The 15846-nt window shown below is 49.9% G+C and overlaps 1 protein-coding gene across 1 annotated transcript; it reads right to left on the bottom strand.

The window, feature by feature from the left end:
- Nucleotides 1-2907: 2907 nt before the first annotated feature.
- On the bottom strand, nt 2908-15537 carry CCR7 (C-C motif chemokine receptor 7). The gene is made up of 3 exons (XM_054224078.1): nt 15368-15537; nt 8413-8462; nt 2908-6734 (listed from the first exon to the last, which is right to left on the bottom strand). The coding sequence occupies exons 1-3, from the start codon at nt 15375-15377 to the stop codon at nt 5673-5675; spliced, it is 1122 nt and encodes a 373-aa protein (XP_054080053.1). The 5' UTR covers nt 15378-15537; the 3' UTR covers nt 2908-5672.
- Nucleotides 15538-15846: the final 309 nt, after the last annotated feature.

The following is a 15846-nucleotide window of genomic DNA, read 5'->3' as shown; positions in this document are numbered from 1 at the left end:
GTAGAGAGTGAATACTGCTAGGTGATCTTTTTTTTCCTCTAGTCAGGCACCTTTTTTTCCATCTTTTTCCATCTTTCTCATTCTAACCCTTCTGTACTGTGCAGTCAGCTGTTAATACAGACCACCACAAGGAATAAACTGCCCATTTTGAGAAGTAAGTCTAAGAAGAACTCAGCAAAACCCTGTTAAGATCCTGTCCCTTTGTGTATCTTCTGTTTTTGTGGTCAGCCTCATCCGAAGCTAGAGGGTTATTCGTTATGTTACACATCCATTCTCGTCTCTTTTCCCGCCCCCCAACGCAAGCTCCCACCACACTGGGGGCTGTAAGGAGGGTAGGGTGGGCTAGTGGTGGATTGTGCCGCCCTCGCCAAACGCGTCATGATGCTGTGTATTTGTCTAGTTATTTTTCCTGGTATTCCACCTACATGTTCTTGTCCCGTCCTTTGTGCCAACAGTATGCTCTGAGCTGGTCCTGCCATCTTCTAATCCATCAAAAGTCTCTGCTTTTCAGTCTGGTCGGGGCCTTTGATCTACTCGTTTTGGGGTCACAAAGCTGCTTGTAGTGGTACAAACAAGCTGCAGCTGGGCTCTCAGCTGACTTACGTTTCCCCAGATCCATCTCACAGGTAGGAGGGGAGAAATGCCCTGGTGTGGAGTGAGAACCCACCCCTGGTCCCTCTGGGGTAGGTGGCCCCCGGGCAAGGCAGCTCTGCTGGCAAGCTGGGGAGGAGGATCGTTGGCCATGCAAGAAGTTCTCCCTCAAGATACGACACCTCCACCCCCAGAACAGGAGTTTGCTTTGTTTTTCCATGTAAAAGAAGATGTGGGGAGAGGAAACCATAGCTCACTCTCAGCTATTCTGATGGTTGCAGCGTGCCACCACCCTTCCTCATCACCCACGTGCATTATTTTTAGGTTTTGTTTGCCTCGCTTAACTCCAGCTCATTCTTTCTTAGGGTGACAAGGACTTCCCTCCGGCAGCTGCCCAGGTGGCACATCAGAAGCCACAGCCGTGCCCGGAGGAGCTTCCCCTTCACCCTCATATTAATCAGTTGATTCACCAGCAAGCGATGGGAAGCAGTGGCTGGGACACCACGCGAAGGGAGAGGACAAACCAATGCCTGCTCTGGGATGGATGGGAGCAACTGCATTTAGGGAGGCCTCATTCCAGTTTACCTCCCCCTAATTCCAGTTTACCTCCCACTCAGCCCAGATCTGTTTGTCACCGAGGGCTTTTAAACCGTAACTTAAAAATACACACGTGCACAGGTAAAGAATTGGCAGGGAAGGAGAATGATTAGCAGTGATGCTTTATTTGGAGCAATGAGGAGTCCAGGGCTTCTGAGCGCCGGAGAGGTTTCCCAGAGGGGCTCGGAGAAGGGATTGCGGGGGTCGCAGGAGCCACCTGGAGCCCGTGCGACTGTGACTAGGTGGTAGGTGTCCCTCCTGCTTTTGATGTAGTTTATTGCAGACCAGTGGCCCTTTTCTGTAACAAGGACCAGGCTTTTTAAATGGACTTTCTAAAGAAGATTTAAAACTGGTGTTAGTCCCAGCCCCTCAGTGAACTGTAAAAGGAAACTTCTTTCCCTGTCTTGTTGGTGAAAGGTACTAAAATGGGTTAAAGCCATCCTAGAAATACACCTCTTTTTTTTTCTGTCAGAGATTCTGTGTGGTTTGGCTGGGGTATTTATGGCCTAAAGTGTGACTTTGGGTTGTTACTTGGTGGGCTGGGTTTTACTGGTTTAAATCGGGGTTGTAAGTTAGAGTCTGTTTTCTTAAAATTCGGGAACTTTCCTGTTTAAAAGCTTGGTTTGCAGCCACCTCTGAGAAGCACAGGGAACTGTTAAAAGCGTGGTGGCTTTCTGCAAATCCCCAGTTCTGTTTCATATTTTGTGTGCTGTGGTTCAGTGCTCCTGTTTCAGCTCTTGCACAGATGAGCTCCTTGGACTCAGGGCAGTTGAGACTTCTGACCTAGTTGTGGTAAGCAAGACCTAAAGTTTATTTAAGGAGCTTTGGGTTTAGACTGTTATTATCTTGAGTTGTACTGTGGTGCCGTGGTCTTAAGATGCTCCTTATCGCTGCTTGAACCTCTGGGCCGGATGCTGAAACTAGCCTAATACTTTCTCTCTAGGGAGAAACCATGACAGACACGCGTTGTGTAGCGAAAGCAGAAACGGTCCTTTGTTTTGGCGCTCAAATGTGAAGCTTCACATCTTTGGGTTTTCTTTGAGGTACCTTCCTCTTTGGTTCCATGGCTGCAATTGTAAAGGATGTTGATCGTCCCCGTGTGCCTCGAGGCATAACCTAACCGGGGAGGTCAGGAAGAAACGTCCGGCGCATGTTAATTGTGCCGCGTTGGCCTGTTGGAGCTGCAGAGCTGGACTAGGAAGCTCATCTCTGCTAGCACGGCTGTGACTGCTCTTACCTTCCCTGGAGGTGTCCCAGCCACCGCAGCTGCGGTCGCTGCCTCTCCCCATGAGCGATTTGCACAGTAATGTGGTATTGCGATACTGGCTTGTTTTAATTTAAAAGTGAACAACAGAATGTTACAAAAGAAAGGCTTTTTACATAAACATTGATAAGCAGCCATCAGGTACGTCCAGTGGTGGAGCAGTGTTAAGGCAGTTGGGTTAGTAGTTAAAATAAAGACTACTACTTAATCCGATAATGACTCTTTCACTGTATAATTCTTCAACAGGTGCAGTAAAGCAACTCTTTTTTTTCTAATTAATTTATTTTACTTGCTTCTATTCCTGCAGGGCAGTACTGATATGAAGCTATTATGATATGAAGCTTATAAACAGCTCCTGGTAGGACCAGAATGATATGATACCAACTATTACGATACATCCTGTGGAGGAAAGACAAGGGAAAAACAAAGGTATTTTTAAAAATTGTTATAATTTATTTTCCACAAATAGCAAAATACAATCAGTTTTCAGACTTCAGTGGGGAATCTCAAGTTCGGATCTTAGGCCAATGTTAACATGATTCATCTCAACAAGTGGCAAATTTCTTCTGCCCATTAAATTTCTGAAAAATAAAAAAGCTATGCACTCTGAAGTCACTGCTGTCTCATTGAGATGGCACCAGACGCAGCTGTCCCAGGTGATGCTTTTGGTATCTCATTCCTGTAGAAGCAGCTGCGTGTTTTCCTATTTAGAATACACCTCGTCAATAAACACCTGAAGACTTCTCAGTTTGTGGAAGGGGAGTTTATCAAACAAGAGACAAGTACAACTGCATGTTTTGGTGGAGCAATTTTCCTCGCTAGAATAAGTTAGGTGAATGTATTTTGCATAAAAAGTTTTAGTTAAAGCAGTGTATTTTCAGGGTACATTCACATACATATTTAACTTTTTCTCTGTAAAGCAGCTTTACATATATGAATATACATTAAGAATATATTGTTACTGTTGAAGAAAACTAAAAAGACCCTGTGTTATGGGTACTCCTTGCTCTGGCAAAGTTCTCCTTAGCTGAGTGTCTTGCTGGCGGAAGGACTATAGGAACAAACCGAGAACAAATGACTACTGAGTGTCAGTCGTAACCCCCCATTTCAAATGACAGAGAAGCAGCACTTCTGTACATGTTACATGGGCGTTAGAAAAGAAAACGCGTTAAACAGTTGGATGGGATTGTACTTCAGCGTAGACGGGTAATGCGGAGCAGAACATGCTTTCTTCCTGAATCCCAGCTCTTGGCAAAATCCCATACCCCAGAGCCAAATGGCTGATGAAGAAGAATGTATTTAGTTGTGGTGGCAGGCAGCTATATAGCTGGCAACATTGTCTCAAAACCAGCTAATTGAATTCTTGCCTTGGAAGGCTGATTTTAATTCTCGGGTCTCTAAAGCAATGTTTTTTGACCTATGATCCAGACAGTTGTTCCCTGTATCACTCCTAATGGATCCACGTGTGATATTGAAAAAGAGTATAAATGTCTTTTTAGTAAGTGTGTTTTGCGCTATACGTTCACGGGAACACGCCTTAAAGTCTCCAGCGAGTCGTTCAGGTGCTCTCTGGAGGGTGAGGTGCCGTGTCCCGGCTGAGTTAGCCCGCTCCTGCCCAGCACCCGGAGCGGCTCCTGGCCAAGACCTTTCACCGCTGGCATCTGGCTCTGCGCTGCGGGGGTGGGAGCACGCCAGTCAGTACCATATGCACAGACAATTGCAGCAACTCCTCCCCAGTTGACACTCAGATGTCCCATGACAGCAGTTCCCAGGGTATTCATCTGTCGGTAGGAATCTTTGCTCTTCTAGTAAATGCACCAACTGGCATGACATTCTGGGCTTCTTTTCAAGGTCTTATTTTACATGACAGTAATCTGTTGTTCAGCTGCCATGTTCCTTTCAAGTACGTGACCCTGGCAGTAATCTTCAACACGTGACTGTCCTTTGCATTAACATCAAACTGCAGCGAATGGCATCTTTATCAGCACTGACAGTACGAATACAAAACACGTTTCCAATAGCTTATAAGTGAAATACATATCTGACTGAAAAGCCAGCTGCTGAAGTCCTTCGAGAAAGACATGTTGATTGGGAAGGGAGAAGAAAACCCACATTCGTTTTTATCTCTTGAGGTCAGCAAGCAATAGCGCAGAAGGCCCCCAGGCATCTGTGAAAGTCAGCAGACCGTGTCCGCAGCAGCCGACAGAGCTAAGTACAAGCAAGCTTCAGATCCTGGCAGGCTGAAGTGGTTGGCCCATGGGCTTGGTGACTGGAAGGATGTTGGTTGTTTGCAACTGATTTGTCTTTGTGCAAAAAAGTTTGAATCTAAACTGTGCTAGATACCCCTGCGTCGGCCTTGTGTGGGCAGATGTCCTTTCAGAAGCTAAAGGAGACCTTCTTTCCAGAGGGAAGCAGCATTTCTAAAGAATTCAAGTCAATGTTGGGACGGAACAACCTGCGCTCCTTAGGATGCACCTTCTTTATAGGTGAAACACCAGATACAGGCAGAAATGAAGTGGAATTTGTACTTTTCCTGACAAACATATGAGTTGCCACCATAATATACAAAGTTATTGAAATTATGTATCTCATACGTCTAGATTTAATATTAGTTATGGAAATTTCTCACTTCAGGGGGGAAGGCAGAGCAGAGTGTTGTGTGCCAGGATACTTCACAGCTTACGTTGCGTATTGGATTAAGCTTGGAGCCTGAGGCTGCTGGTGCTGTTTTGTCTTGAAGACTGAATCGGTGCAACAGGCATCGTTTCTGTAGGTACGGAAGAGCAATATGTAGTCTTGTTAAAAGCAACATTCAAAGCAAGGACGATGGTCTCGGAAGTTCAGCTCTAAAACAAGCAATTCTGTTGCACAAATGTCTGTTTCTCTTGGTATTTGTCGCTTTTAGGGAAAATGTTCTATTTTGAGCGTTTCTTGTTTTGACTAGGAAAGACTAAAATAAAGGTGAAATGACGTGATAAATTCTAGACTCACTGGTCACCTTCTCCCTTGCTTTGCTTTAGTCACAGCTTTATTGGAGTCTCGCCATCCACAGGAGTATTGGCTAGCAGTGCGCGTTGCCTGAAATACGGGGAGGCTCCTGGGTTTTCCTCTTACGGTTGCTTTTCCTATGGTAGTGGCAGGTCTCGCTCTACCAATAATTCAGAATAGAGAAAGTGTACAAAACTATTCCAGCTTGGTCAAAGCCTGCCTGGAGCTCGGCTCATGGGGAGAAGGTGGTGGTTGTCTCTGTCTCCATGGCAAAGGAGAACCTCTTGCTCTCGCGGCAGGTGGAGAGCTGCCAGAGGCGCTCCTGGCTCAGGCAGCCCAGCTCCTTCAGAAGCTTGAAGAGGTCGTTGCGGAATTTGACGCCGATGAAGGCGTAGAGGAAAGGATTGAGGCAGCATCGGAAGCAGGCCAGAGTGTAGGTCACGTCATCCGCCATGTCAAGCTTCTTGCTCTCCTCGCATGAGCTGGTGTGGTTGAAGGCTGAGATGGTCTTGGCCAGCATGACGCTGTTGTAGGGCAACTGGAAGACAACGAAGACAATTACCACAGCGATGATGACCTTGATGGCTTTATTCTTCTCAAAGTTGCGGGCCTGGAGTAATGTTTTGATGATGATGAGGTAGCAGACAGACATGACCAGTAGGGGAATTAAGAAGCCAAAAACCATTTGGGACACTTTGATGCCAGTGTTGAAGGTCTGCAAGTCGTTAGCGATGATGGAACAACGGGGATGTTCTTCCAAGTTATTTACACCACTGTGAACCAGCTCAGGGATCGAGAGGATGAAGGCCAGGAGCCAAATCAGGACGCATGTGACCTTGCTAATGAATATCATCCGGGGACGGAAGCGGTGGGCTGAGGCAGCCTGAACGATGGCAAAGTACCTGTCGATGCTGATGGACAGGAGGAGCAGCATGCCGCTGAAGAAACTCATTTTGCAGATGCAGTAGACGGCTTTGCAGGCAAACTCCCCAAAAAGCCAGTGCATGGCTGCGCTTGTGGCCCAAAAGGGGAGGGTCAGCAGGAAGAGGATGTCTGCCAGAGCCAGGTTCAGCAAATAGATGTCTGTCATGGTCTTCAGCCTCTTGAAGTAGATGTAGGTGAGCATCACCAGCCCGTTCCCCAGCAGCCCTGTGAAGCAGATGAGGGAGTACATGGCTGGGAGGAAGGCAGCGCGGAAGTTACGGACTTCCTCCTTCTCGCACAGGGTCTCAAACAGGTTGTAGTCGATGGTGGTGTTGGAGTCATAGTCGTAGGTGACGTTCCCGGTGCAAAACTAGAACAGAGAAGAAGAGAAGAGTGTATTGGGAGAGGTACTGTGCCCTTCCATGGCCATGTTGGGAAGGGAGCCGGGTGCTGGCCGGGCAGGAGCACCCAGCCACAGAGAAGTCCCAGGGAGTTCCCAAGCATTGGCTCATGGCAACATCACAAACAGAGTTGGTGAGGTCTCGTGGCTGAAAACGTTTCCCATAAGTATGTGGGATTTGGGTTTTTTTTGGGGCTCAGAGTGGGAATTCCACAAGAAATGTTTAGTGCTCAGCCAAAGTAACACCTGCAAGCTCTCAAGCGCGTGGCTGCTTTCCAGGCTGTTTCAGGCCCCATGTACAGCTGTATGTACGTAGTCAGCTGTCGGGTAAAATGTAAAAACAATACATCTTTCAGCATTCTCCTTCTCTCGGCAGGGACAGCATTTCCTCTTGACTGACTCGACTCATTAGGCATTTTCTAGCCCCAGTATTCCCTCCCTTCTCCCATCCGAGATACTCCTGTTGCTCACGTCCCCTTCTCGCCGGTGACAGCGCTGAAGAGGGCTGCTGCGGTTGTGTCCGTAACCGGCAGCAGGATGGCACGGCGAGCACCAGGGTCCTCCCGGGTGTCCCTGTCCTGCTGCCGCTCCGTGCCCCGGCGAGGGGGAAGGGAGGACAAAGCGGAGCTCGCTGGGCTGTTTCTCTGCTGGGTGAATAGAGGTGTCAATGGGACGGGGAGGAAACGCAGCGAGTGAAGCAGGAAACTGTTACCGTGCTGGCGCGGACACGTTGCCAGTGTCTCATTCAGGCCCCTGCCCCTGATTTAAGTTCTGATTATTCTCGTTTCATCTTCCTACACTGCCATAACCTACAGGGCAGAGTGAGCCTGTGGTATCTGTGCCCTGCTTTTCTGTGACTTATTAGTCTCCAGCACCTTCTCTCCATTGCACAGAGATGAAAGGTTTCCCCTGGATACCTCTGCCTGTTATCACCGAGTATCTTCGCGCGCTCTCCATCTCGGGCAGGCTTGGCTTTCACCACATCCTGCCTGCTCTGCGGAGGCATGCCGCCAGAAGTGAAAGGGAAAAGAAGCAGGCTGCAAACCTCTCCCTGCGCTGCCGAGCCTCTCGGAGAGCCGGAGCTGGGGCCGTGGCGCGGCGGCGGCTGCTCCGGTGGCTGTGGGAGCACGGGCAGGTCACGGCACAGCTCGGTGCTTTGGGGTCTTCTTCCTGCTTCGGACTCGCTCCGAGCAGGAGCAGGCAGAGGAAGATGCTGAACTCTTCCTCCTCGGGCCCGTCAGCTCTCCCACACCGACCTCACTTAAAGCCCAGCACTTTGAGCAGGTTATTCCCAAAGAGTGAGGAGCTGGCTCTTCACGAACGCTCAGTGTAGGGTGCTCTTGTCTTTCCTGAAAATGCTCATTTTGGTGCTAGAGTGGGACTTGGTTCTAACAGCCCAGGGCATCTTAAAAGCACAGCGTATGTCATTGTTTCTGTTTTCTCTTTGTTTTCGTTCCTTTTGTTTGTTTTTCCCCTGGCTTCTAGCACTGCTTTGCTGCCTCGCCGCCCACCCTGCGAGCGGCCGTGTCCCCACACAGCTCTGCAGGCCGTGGGTGGCTGCTTTTTGCCTGTCAGAGTTCTCGAGATCTCTCTTTACCCACAACACAAATGCAGCTGGATTTCAGTGATGTTGTTTTTAACATCTTACCTGAAAAATTAGAAGAAGGTTGAAAACAAGGGTGATCTGTAACCGCTTGCCTATGGAAGAAGGAGACACTGTGTTAGTGTTAGTGGTTAGGTGGGGGTTTCCACATGATGCTCACTTCGAAAAAGCCGCGGTAGCGTACTTGACCATGGCATTCTCAACCCTGCAAAGCTTCCCACAGTTGGGTAAACTAAAACACGATGACGATGCTAACGTAACAAGTGACTGTCAGAGCACAGAATAAGTCTCAGGCGTCTGACCCCTCCAGTTTCATCTGTAAAGGCTGATGGCTAAGGACAGTTAACTCGTGCACAGTGTAACCATTTTTATTTTATACATTATTTTTTTTCCTACAGGCAGTCAGCATCCCATCTCCTGTGCCTTATTCTGAGCCGTGAGGGTGTAGCGTACTCAACCCGTGTAAAACCATGCAGCTGTGAGCGCAATAAATTTGGCCCAGCTGTTCCCTGACAGCGCGGTGACGGGCAGCAGAACAGGAAAGCTCTGCTCCCTGCAGGATATACATGACTGAAGCTGCCTGAAATTTATTGCTTGTCTCTAAATGTCAGAGTTGGCTTCTGCTGCCTTTGGATGTGGAGATACAGGATGCTGACAGCTGGGAGGAAAAATTAAATTCAGAGCCAGATGTGATAATGGTGAGAGCAATCTCAGACGAACAGCTCTTCCTGCTGTGGTTAGCAGAGGCATAGAGGTCAGCGAAAGCTTTCTCTTCGCTCTATTTAAAGCACATGCTGGCATCTACCTCAGGCAGCTGCAACTGGAAGTTGCTCAAGCTAGAAGGTGATCTGGCAACTGTGAGAAAGCCCTCGCCCCTGCCCGTGCTGGTGTGAGCACGTTTGTCCTTCCTTGAGGGAGGGTTGGCATCGGCTGTTCCGAGCATTGCGCTCCTCGTCCCAGGATGTCTCTCCAGGCACTGGCTGGTTCCCCGTGCCGCAGCCCCTCGGTTCCCTGCTGATTATCTGCTCCAGGGTCCCTGAGCAAGGCTGGGGCAGAGGCGGGAGATGCCTTTGGATTTCAGCCGCCTATTTCTTTTAGGGAGCGTGGCTTTCTCCTCATGGCCTGGTTGTTCATACGTTTAGCTGATTCCTTTGCCCCCCTTGTGCTTAGCAGTCTGTTGTACACAGCTCTGCACCGTTTCTCTGCAGAGCCCCTTTGCGTCCTTCCCTGCTCGGCCAGTCTCCTGTTTGGGTATTGCTCTGGACCGGGATGATGAACTTCCACTACTTCAGGTAACTGCACCCGTTGTGCCAGTCTCCCCGCTCTGCCAGATGCAATAGCATCGTTAATAACAGAAATGGTGTTATTTGGTGTCTGTGAAGAGAGATGTTTGTTTATATGTGAGTGGTGATGTGTGGGTGAGAGATCCTCAGGCACATGTGAAAAAACTTGTACTTCTCATCCCCAGAGCCTGTACGCGAGCTTCCCACTATGTTTCATAGCAGTTTGTGCCTCGCCTTTCCCCCTTATTTTCATCTTTTAAACTCATGCAGCTGGGTGCTTGGTTGTGTTCATACACCCCTCGCCTTCTCTGAATCCTCCTGGGGGAATCTGAAAAGCGTAATAGTGCATCGTTAGTGCCGTGTACGCTCAGGAGTGGAGTATGCTGAGGTTGGGCTCGAGGGGTGAGGGGGCAGCTTGGCTAAATGCTTCTGTCTGTATTTTCTGTGTGTCCAAGGGCTTTCACCCTGGCCAGTCCCAGGCTGCAGGAGGAGGTTTGAGCATCTGGCGTAGCCATCTCTCCCGTTGAGCTGCAGGAAATACACTGAAAGCCCAAACCACTTAAATGTGTTGGGTGAATTTAAGCAAGCCTAGACTGTAATTGCTCTCCTGGGACACAGGCATGGGGTCCCTGACCTCTGCAAAACCCCCCAGCCATTGGAGTCTTTAGTCTTCTATTCCACCTTCTTCATAGCCTGGTTTCCAGGGGACTCCTGGTGTTGGTGCTTAGGTCTGCCTGTGCCTGTTGGTGGACGATCACAGAATCCCGGACTGGCTGGGGCTGGAAGGGCCCTCTAGAGATCATCCCCTCCAACCCCTGGCCAGAGCAGGGTCACCCAGAGCAGGTGGCACAGGAACGCGGCCAGGCGGGGTTGGAATGTCTCCAGAGACGGAGACTCCCCCACCTCTCTGGGCAGCCTGTGCCAGGGCTCTGCCACCCTCACAGCAAAGAAGTTCCTCCTCCTGTTGAGATGGAACTTCCCAGGGGCAAGTTTGTGCCCGTTACCCCTTGTCCTGTCCCCGGGCACCACTGAGAAGAGCCTGGCCCCATCCTCCTGACACCCCCCCTTTCAGTATTTATAAACGTTGATAAGATCCCCCCTCAGTCGCCTTTTTTCCAGGCTGAAGAGACCCAAATCCCTCAGCCTTTCTCCATCAGAGAGGTGTTCCAGTCCCCTCAGCATCTCGGTAGCCCTTTGCTATCCCCTCTCCAGGAGTTCCCCATCCTTCTGGAACCGGGGAGCCCAGAGCAATAATTCCCTCTGCTGGCCCAGGTCAGGGGCAGGGGCCGGGGGGCTGTCCAGAAGGGAGGCAGGGGAGAGGAGCCACCCAGCCCGCAGGGGAAAGGGAGCACCCTGAAGCCGGCTCCATGGGTGCCCTGCTCTTGGCAGTTTCGGTCTCTCGCCAAGGACACGGTGCCGCCTAGTGCCGGGCTGCAGCACCCGCCCGGCCAGCGCAGGGCACCTGTCCCCAGGCATGGGACCCTCTTCCCCTGCTTTTTCTGCATCTCCCCTTCGAGCCCCAGGACCAGCCCAGCCCCTATTTGATCTGAAATGTCATGACTGCACAGCCCTGGTGGCGAGTTGCTGTTCTTTTTTTTTTTTTCCTTTTTTTTTTTTTCTTCTTAACACACCATGAAGTGTCTAACGAAATAGGGCTGATAAGTGACTCAACTAACGATCCTGAAACAGTTCAGCTAAGAATCATTCCTTTGAAGATTTCACACTTTTTTTTTTTTGTCTTTCCTCTCAGTTGCTGTTTCAGGTGTCTTAAATGTCAGATGATTTTTCAATATAAAAAAAGCTTGCACGGTTTCTCCCCCTCTTTCTGCCTCCACCCCCCCCCACCCCCCCTCAGCTGACGCATTTGCAGAGGCATAACCAGAGCGGCACTGCAGCCTTGTGGTCTTCCCGCACCAGTTTGTTGAGCCAGTCCCTGCGTCACCGGTTTCGGGCAGACTGGACGAAACTCACTTCTCCCCGCAGCGCTCCGAGGGGGTCCGGGGCAGCGGCGGGGGGGAGGAGGGAGCAGAAGCAAAGGGGTTGCAGAGAGGAAATGAGACATGCTCTGGAGTTTAATAGGCAATTTTAGGTAGCTGGCTTTACTTTTTCTTTTTTTTTTTTTTCCCTCTTACAGTTCTCTGCTGTGGGTATTTTCCTGAAGTTTTGTTCCTCAAAATATTAAGAAAAAACCCCTTTCTCAAAAGTCCCCACAAACACTTGAACTAGAAACCTCATTTATAAAAAGACAACAAAAACCCATTACAGCAAATGAGTCAGGACATGTTATAGAGCCCCGTGTCCCTCGGCTGGTGCTGCACCGCTTTGCTGCGGCTCTCGAAAGCGCGCTCCTGTCCCGTGGGACCTGGGAAAAGGTGGAAAGGAGAATTGCTCCGTGCGAATGGAAAAGGGAAGGGGTCTGCTCGCTGCTGCTGCTGGTGTGGGGAGAGGGGACAGCAGCCCACCGGTTTTGAAACTCTTCCTCCATAGAGTAGGCACAAGGGTGGGATTCATCCCACTGAGCTTTGGCCCTCGACGTCTGGTTAGCCGTGTCGGCTCCCTCGAGGGCAAAGGGAAAGAAAGGGGGCTGTTGCGGCATCTGGGATGCAGTTCGTCCATGCTGTGGGGTCAACTGGATGAATCCCATCCAGTTTATCTGCATCTCCCTCAGCCAATCTTGAGAGATATGGAAGAAGCTGAGTGAAACCCCCCCAGGTATGGCCAGAAAAGCTTCTGACGGTGAGAAATATTTGGTAGCAGAAAGTCTACCCAGAGGAGGAAAGAGGAGCAGGAACACGACCATACGGGATGGTTAAAACTGGGGAAAATCCTGCGGAATGAAGCACGAGGTCAGGTCCTACCCAGACCCGGAGCCAGCGGCCGCTCGGCTCTGCGGGTGCTGAGGGATGCACAAAGTGGGAAGCAAGAGTCGGGAATGCTTTAGGGAGTATTGGCGAAGGCGAGCAGAGCTGCTCTGGCTAAACCCTCGTGGGGACAGACTGTTTCTCTGGTGGCCAGAACTGCAGAGCAAAAGTTTCAGTCTCGAGCACCTCGGCACATCTATAGGCAGTGAGTAACCTACTGTTTATGTCTTTAAACATGTACCGGTTTCTGGCGCCTCTTGAGCATCAGTTATAGTAGGCTTTTAGGGAAAGAACCGGATATTTCTGAGAAAAATTAATCATACTTAAATGATATAATGACTATTGGCAGTTAAGAGCTCAGTGTCTGTTCTCCTCCCCCCCCCCCGTTTCCCCTCTACTTCTCTCAACTGGCAGAGGAAAGATACCATCATTTCAGGAGTGAATAAATCCAGTGAAACTGAAGTCATACTTGTATTTCATGTGTTCATAGATCTGTTACAGAAGAAAGTTAGCGATTATCTGCCTCTACCGCTTTTAGGAAATTGTGAATCAAAAGGTGAGATAAGCAGAGATAAGCAAGTTAAAAAATTCGTTCTTAAGTGAGCCAATCAGATTTCTTGTGTCACAATAATGCTGTGCATCTCTCAGTGCTGGGAAATACTTCTTTTGGAATATTCCTCTAAAATATGATAGTAGGACAAAAAACCCAAAGCAGGAAAATTGCCGTACTCTTTTAGTCACCTTTTCACTAATTCTTTCTTTTTCCTGTCATAATTAACCTTTACCAGTTCATTACATCAGAGTAACAGCTGTGCCCCCATGTACTGACCCCCTTAAAACAAGAAACCCCCGGAGCACCCGCGTGGTGTTGCAGAGGCCGAGAGTTTAAATGCGATGAGTGGTGCGTGGTGAACAGGTCCGGCTGGGCTACGGTGCCTTGGCTTGGATGCAGGGATCCCAAAATTCAGGGCTTTCCTGAGCCACTGATGGCCAGGAGCTGCGAGGAGGCGTTGTGAGAAGCCTCCTCTGCCTCTCCCCGGCTCCTGCCTGGTGGGTTCCGTTGGACCCGGTGCCTCCAGCCTGCGCTGCTGGGGCGTTCTGCACCCCCGGCTGCTTTTCCCGGCGTCAGTTCAGGGGCCGGGAGACCCTGAGCTCCCCCTTCCTCGCTCCAGCTGCGCATGGCCCCAGGCTCAGGCACTGCCCAGGGAGCAGACCTCTGCTGAGTCCCCAGATCTCTGCAGGCCTGCAAGAGGACACATCCCTGCCTGGGAAATGAGAGCTTTGGGGGCAAAACTGAGGGTGAAATCCCTGCCTGGAAAAGGAGGAGAGCTTTGGGGGCAAAAATGAGGATGAGTTTGGGGGGCTGAAACACTGGACAAAGATAGGAAAAAGCGGTTATTTTCCCAGCTGTACCAGACTGGCTCCCTGTGTGATTTTGCATGAGTCACTTTAAGTTTTTGCATCTTGATGTCTTCAGAAAAGGAGAGGGCAGTGCTCCCCATTCGTGTGCCGTGGCCTAAGGCACCAGTAGGCAGTTTGGCGCGCAGATCTCGGTGTGTTCACAGACCGTCTCCAGCTCTGCCGGCAACACTTCACACAGGACATCCACACCTCCCAGCCCGGGGAGGCCTCTCGCGTCCCGGTTAATTTAAAGCTCTGGTTTGAAAACGTCCCAGAGACGAGCAGTGACACCTGCCATTTCATCCTGTTACAAAACTGAATTCATTGCACCTGGAACGGGGCTTTACTGGGATGAACTCTGTGGCTACTGTCCCATCCCTCTCACCATCCCCGTTGCAGCGCTGACCGCGCTCTCTGCCTTAGGGAGGGACTGGGCATATCAAACCCAGTTTGGGTGATCTGGTTACATACTAACTTACCCACCCGAGCTATTGCACTTCTCCCTCTTCCCTGCACTCCCCCGGTCGCACTAGGATCAGCGTTTGCAAATATTGGAGCAATAAAAAAACCCCAAAACCAAGTAAAAAAGGAATAAGTCATGTAGCCTTAGAGGAAAGAAGAGCCTGCATCTCGTCTGCCACATCTCTGACCTGCAGTGCCGGTCCCTCCTCCGGCCGCCCACCTACTCCAGCTCCTGGGAGCTGGTGCCCACAGAGCACTGGGTGTCAGAGAGCAACAATAAACGGCAAAAGAGAGTCTGAAACTTCCATTAGAAAGAGAAACAAACTGTCCTGTGCCTCCCGGGCTAACGGGATGTCAAATGCCAAAGAGAAGAGGCTTCTCTCGCATACTCGCGCTTCTCCGTGCTCTCCGTGATGGGATGATCCATGGGAACATGGACCCGGACAAGGGCACTCACTCGGGGCTGTTCCAGCCCTCAGCAAACACAAACCCATAACTTCTGCAGCAAAGTTTTGTCGCTGCAGGGAAGATGTTCATTAATAGAAACAATTTGCATAAGACTGGACAGACTTAGCCAACAATAACCTCAGATATGGTTGCTCCTAATTCCTTGATTTCTTCACTGAATTAAAATATTCCCAAGGAGACAGAACTGTCTCTCTCTGTTTTGGTTTTTTTTTTCGGTTTTCTTTTTTTTTTAAGAAGCTGGAAGAAAAGGTATGAATTATAGCAGAACTCATCTGCTCTGGGACAGAATACCCCTTTGAAATCCCCTCCAAGCCTATTTTTTGTGTGTCTTTCTGAAGCAATTCATTTGAAGTTTTTTAACATTGCTTTTCTTTTTTTTTAATAGCAATTATGAGGAATATGAAAGCCTTTTATATTGTTTAAATACTCTGTTAAAAGTGCTTCATCCCTGTGTCATAGGGTGTGAATTTGGGCATTATTAGGAAAGCCGAAGACAAAGCCGGAGGCTGCGGAGCAGGTACTCACCACCGTCCATGGTCTTGTTTCAAGCAGAGATGAAGTCACAGGCTTGGCCAGAGCATCGTATGTTCCAGCGCAGCCCCAACGCGCCGCAGCTCCCACCAGAGACCCTCTTTGGGAAACTCTCTCTTTTATACTTCCTGCCCCTCTGCAAGAAGCTCATGACGTGCCCAGGCGTCGCTGACATTCAGTAGACCCTCCTCCTCCTCCTCTTCCTCCTCCTCCTCCTCCTCCTCCTCGTGCTTTCAGCAGCCCAGGAGAGCTGTTATGTGCCACGCTGCCTTCAGGCACTCGGGCTCCTCGGTGCGTCCCCAGCGTGGGCAGCTGAGGGCTGCACACACACATGTTGTACGGAGACTTGGTAAATCAAAGTGGGTTCTGCTTTTGCACTGGCACATGAGAAATTGTCTGTGGTGAAGGGACAAGAGGAGCAAGTCCCCTTTCTTGTTACCTCTCCTCTCCCCAGCAGATCCTGCTTCATCTGC

Source organism: Rissa tridactyla, chromosome 19 (genome assembly GCF_028500815.1).
Source record: "Rissa tridactyla isolate bRisTri1 chromosome 19, bRisTri1.patW.cur.20221130, whole genome shotgun sequence".
NCBI classification, from domain to species: domain Eukaryota; kingdom Metazoa; phylum Chordata; class Aves; order Charadriiformes; family Laridae; genus Rissa; species Rissa tridactyla.
This window is presented reverse-complemented; position numbering and strand designations above follow the sequence as displayed.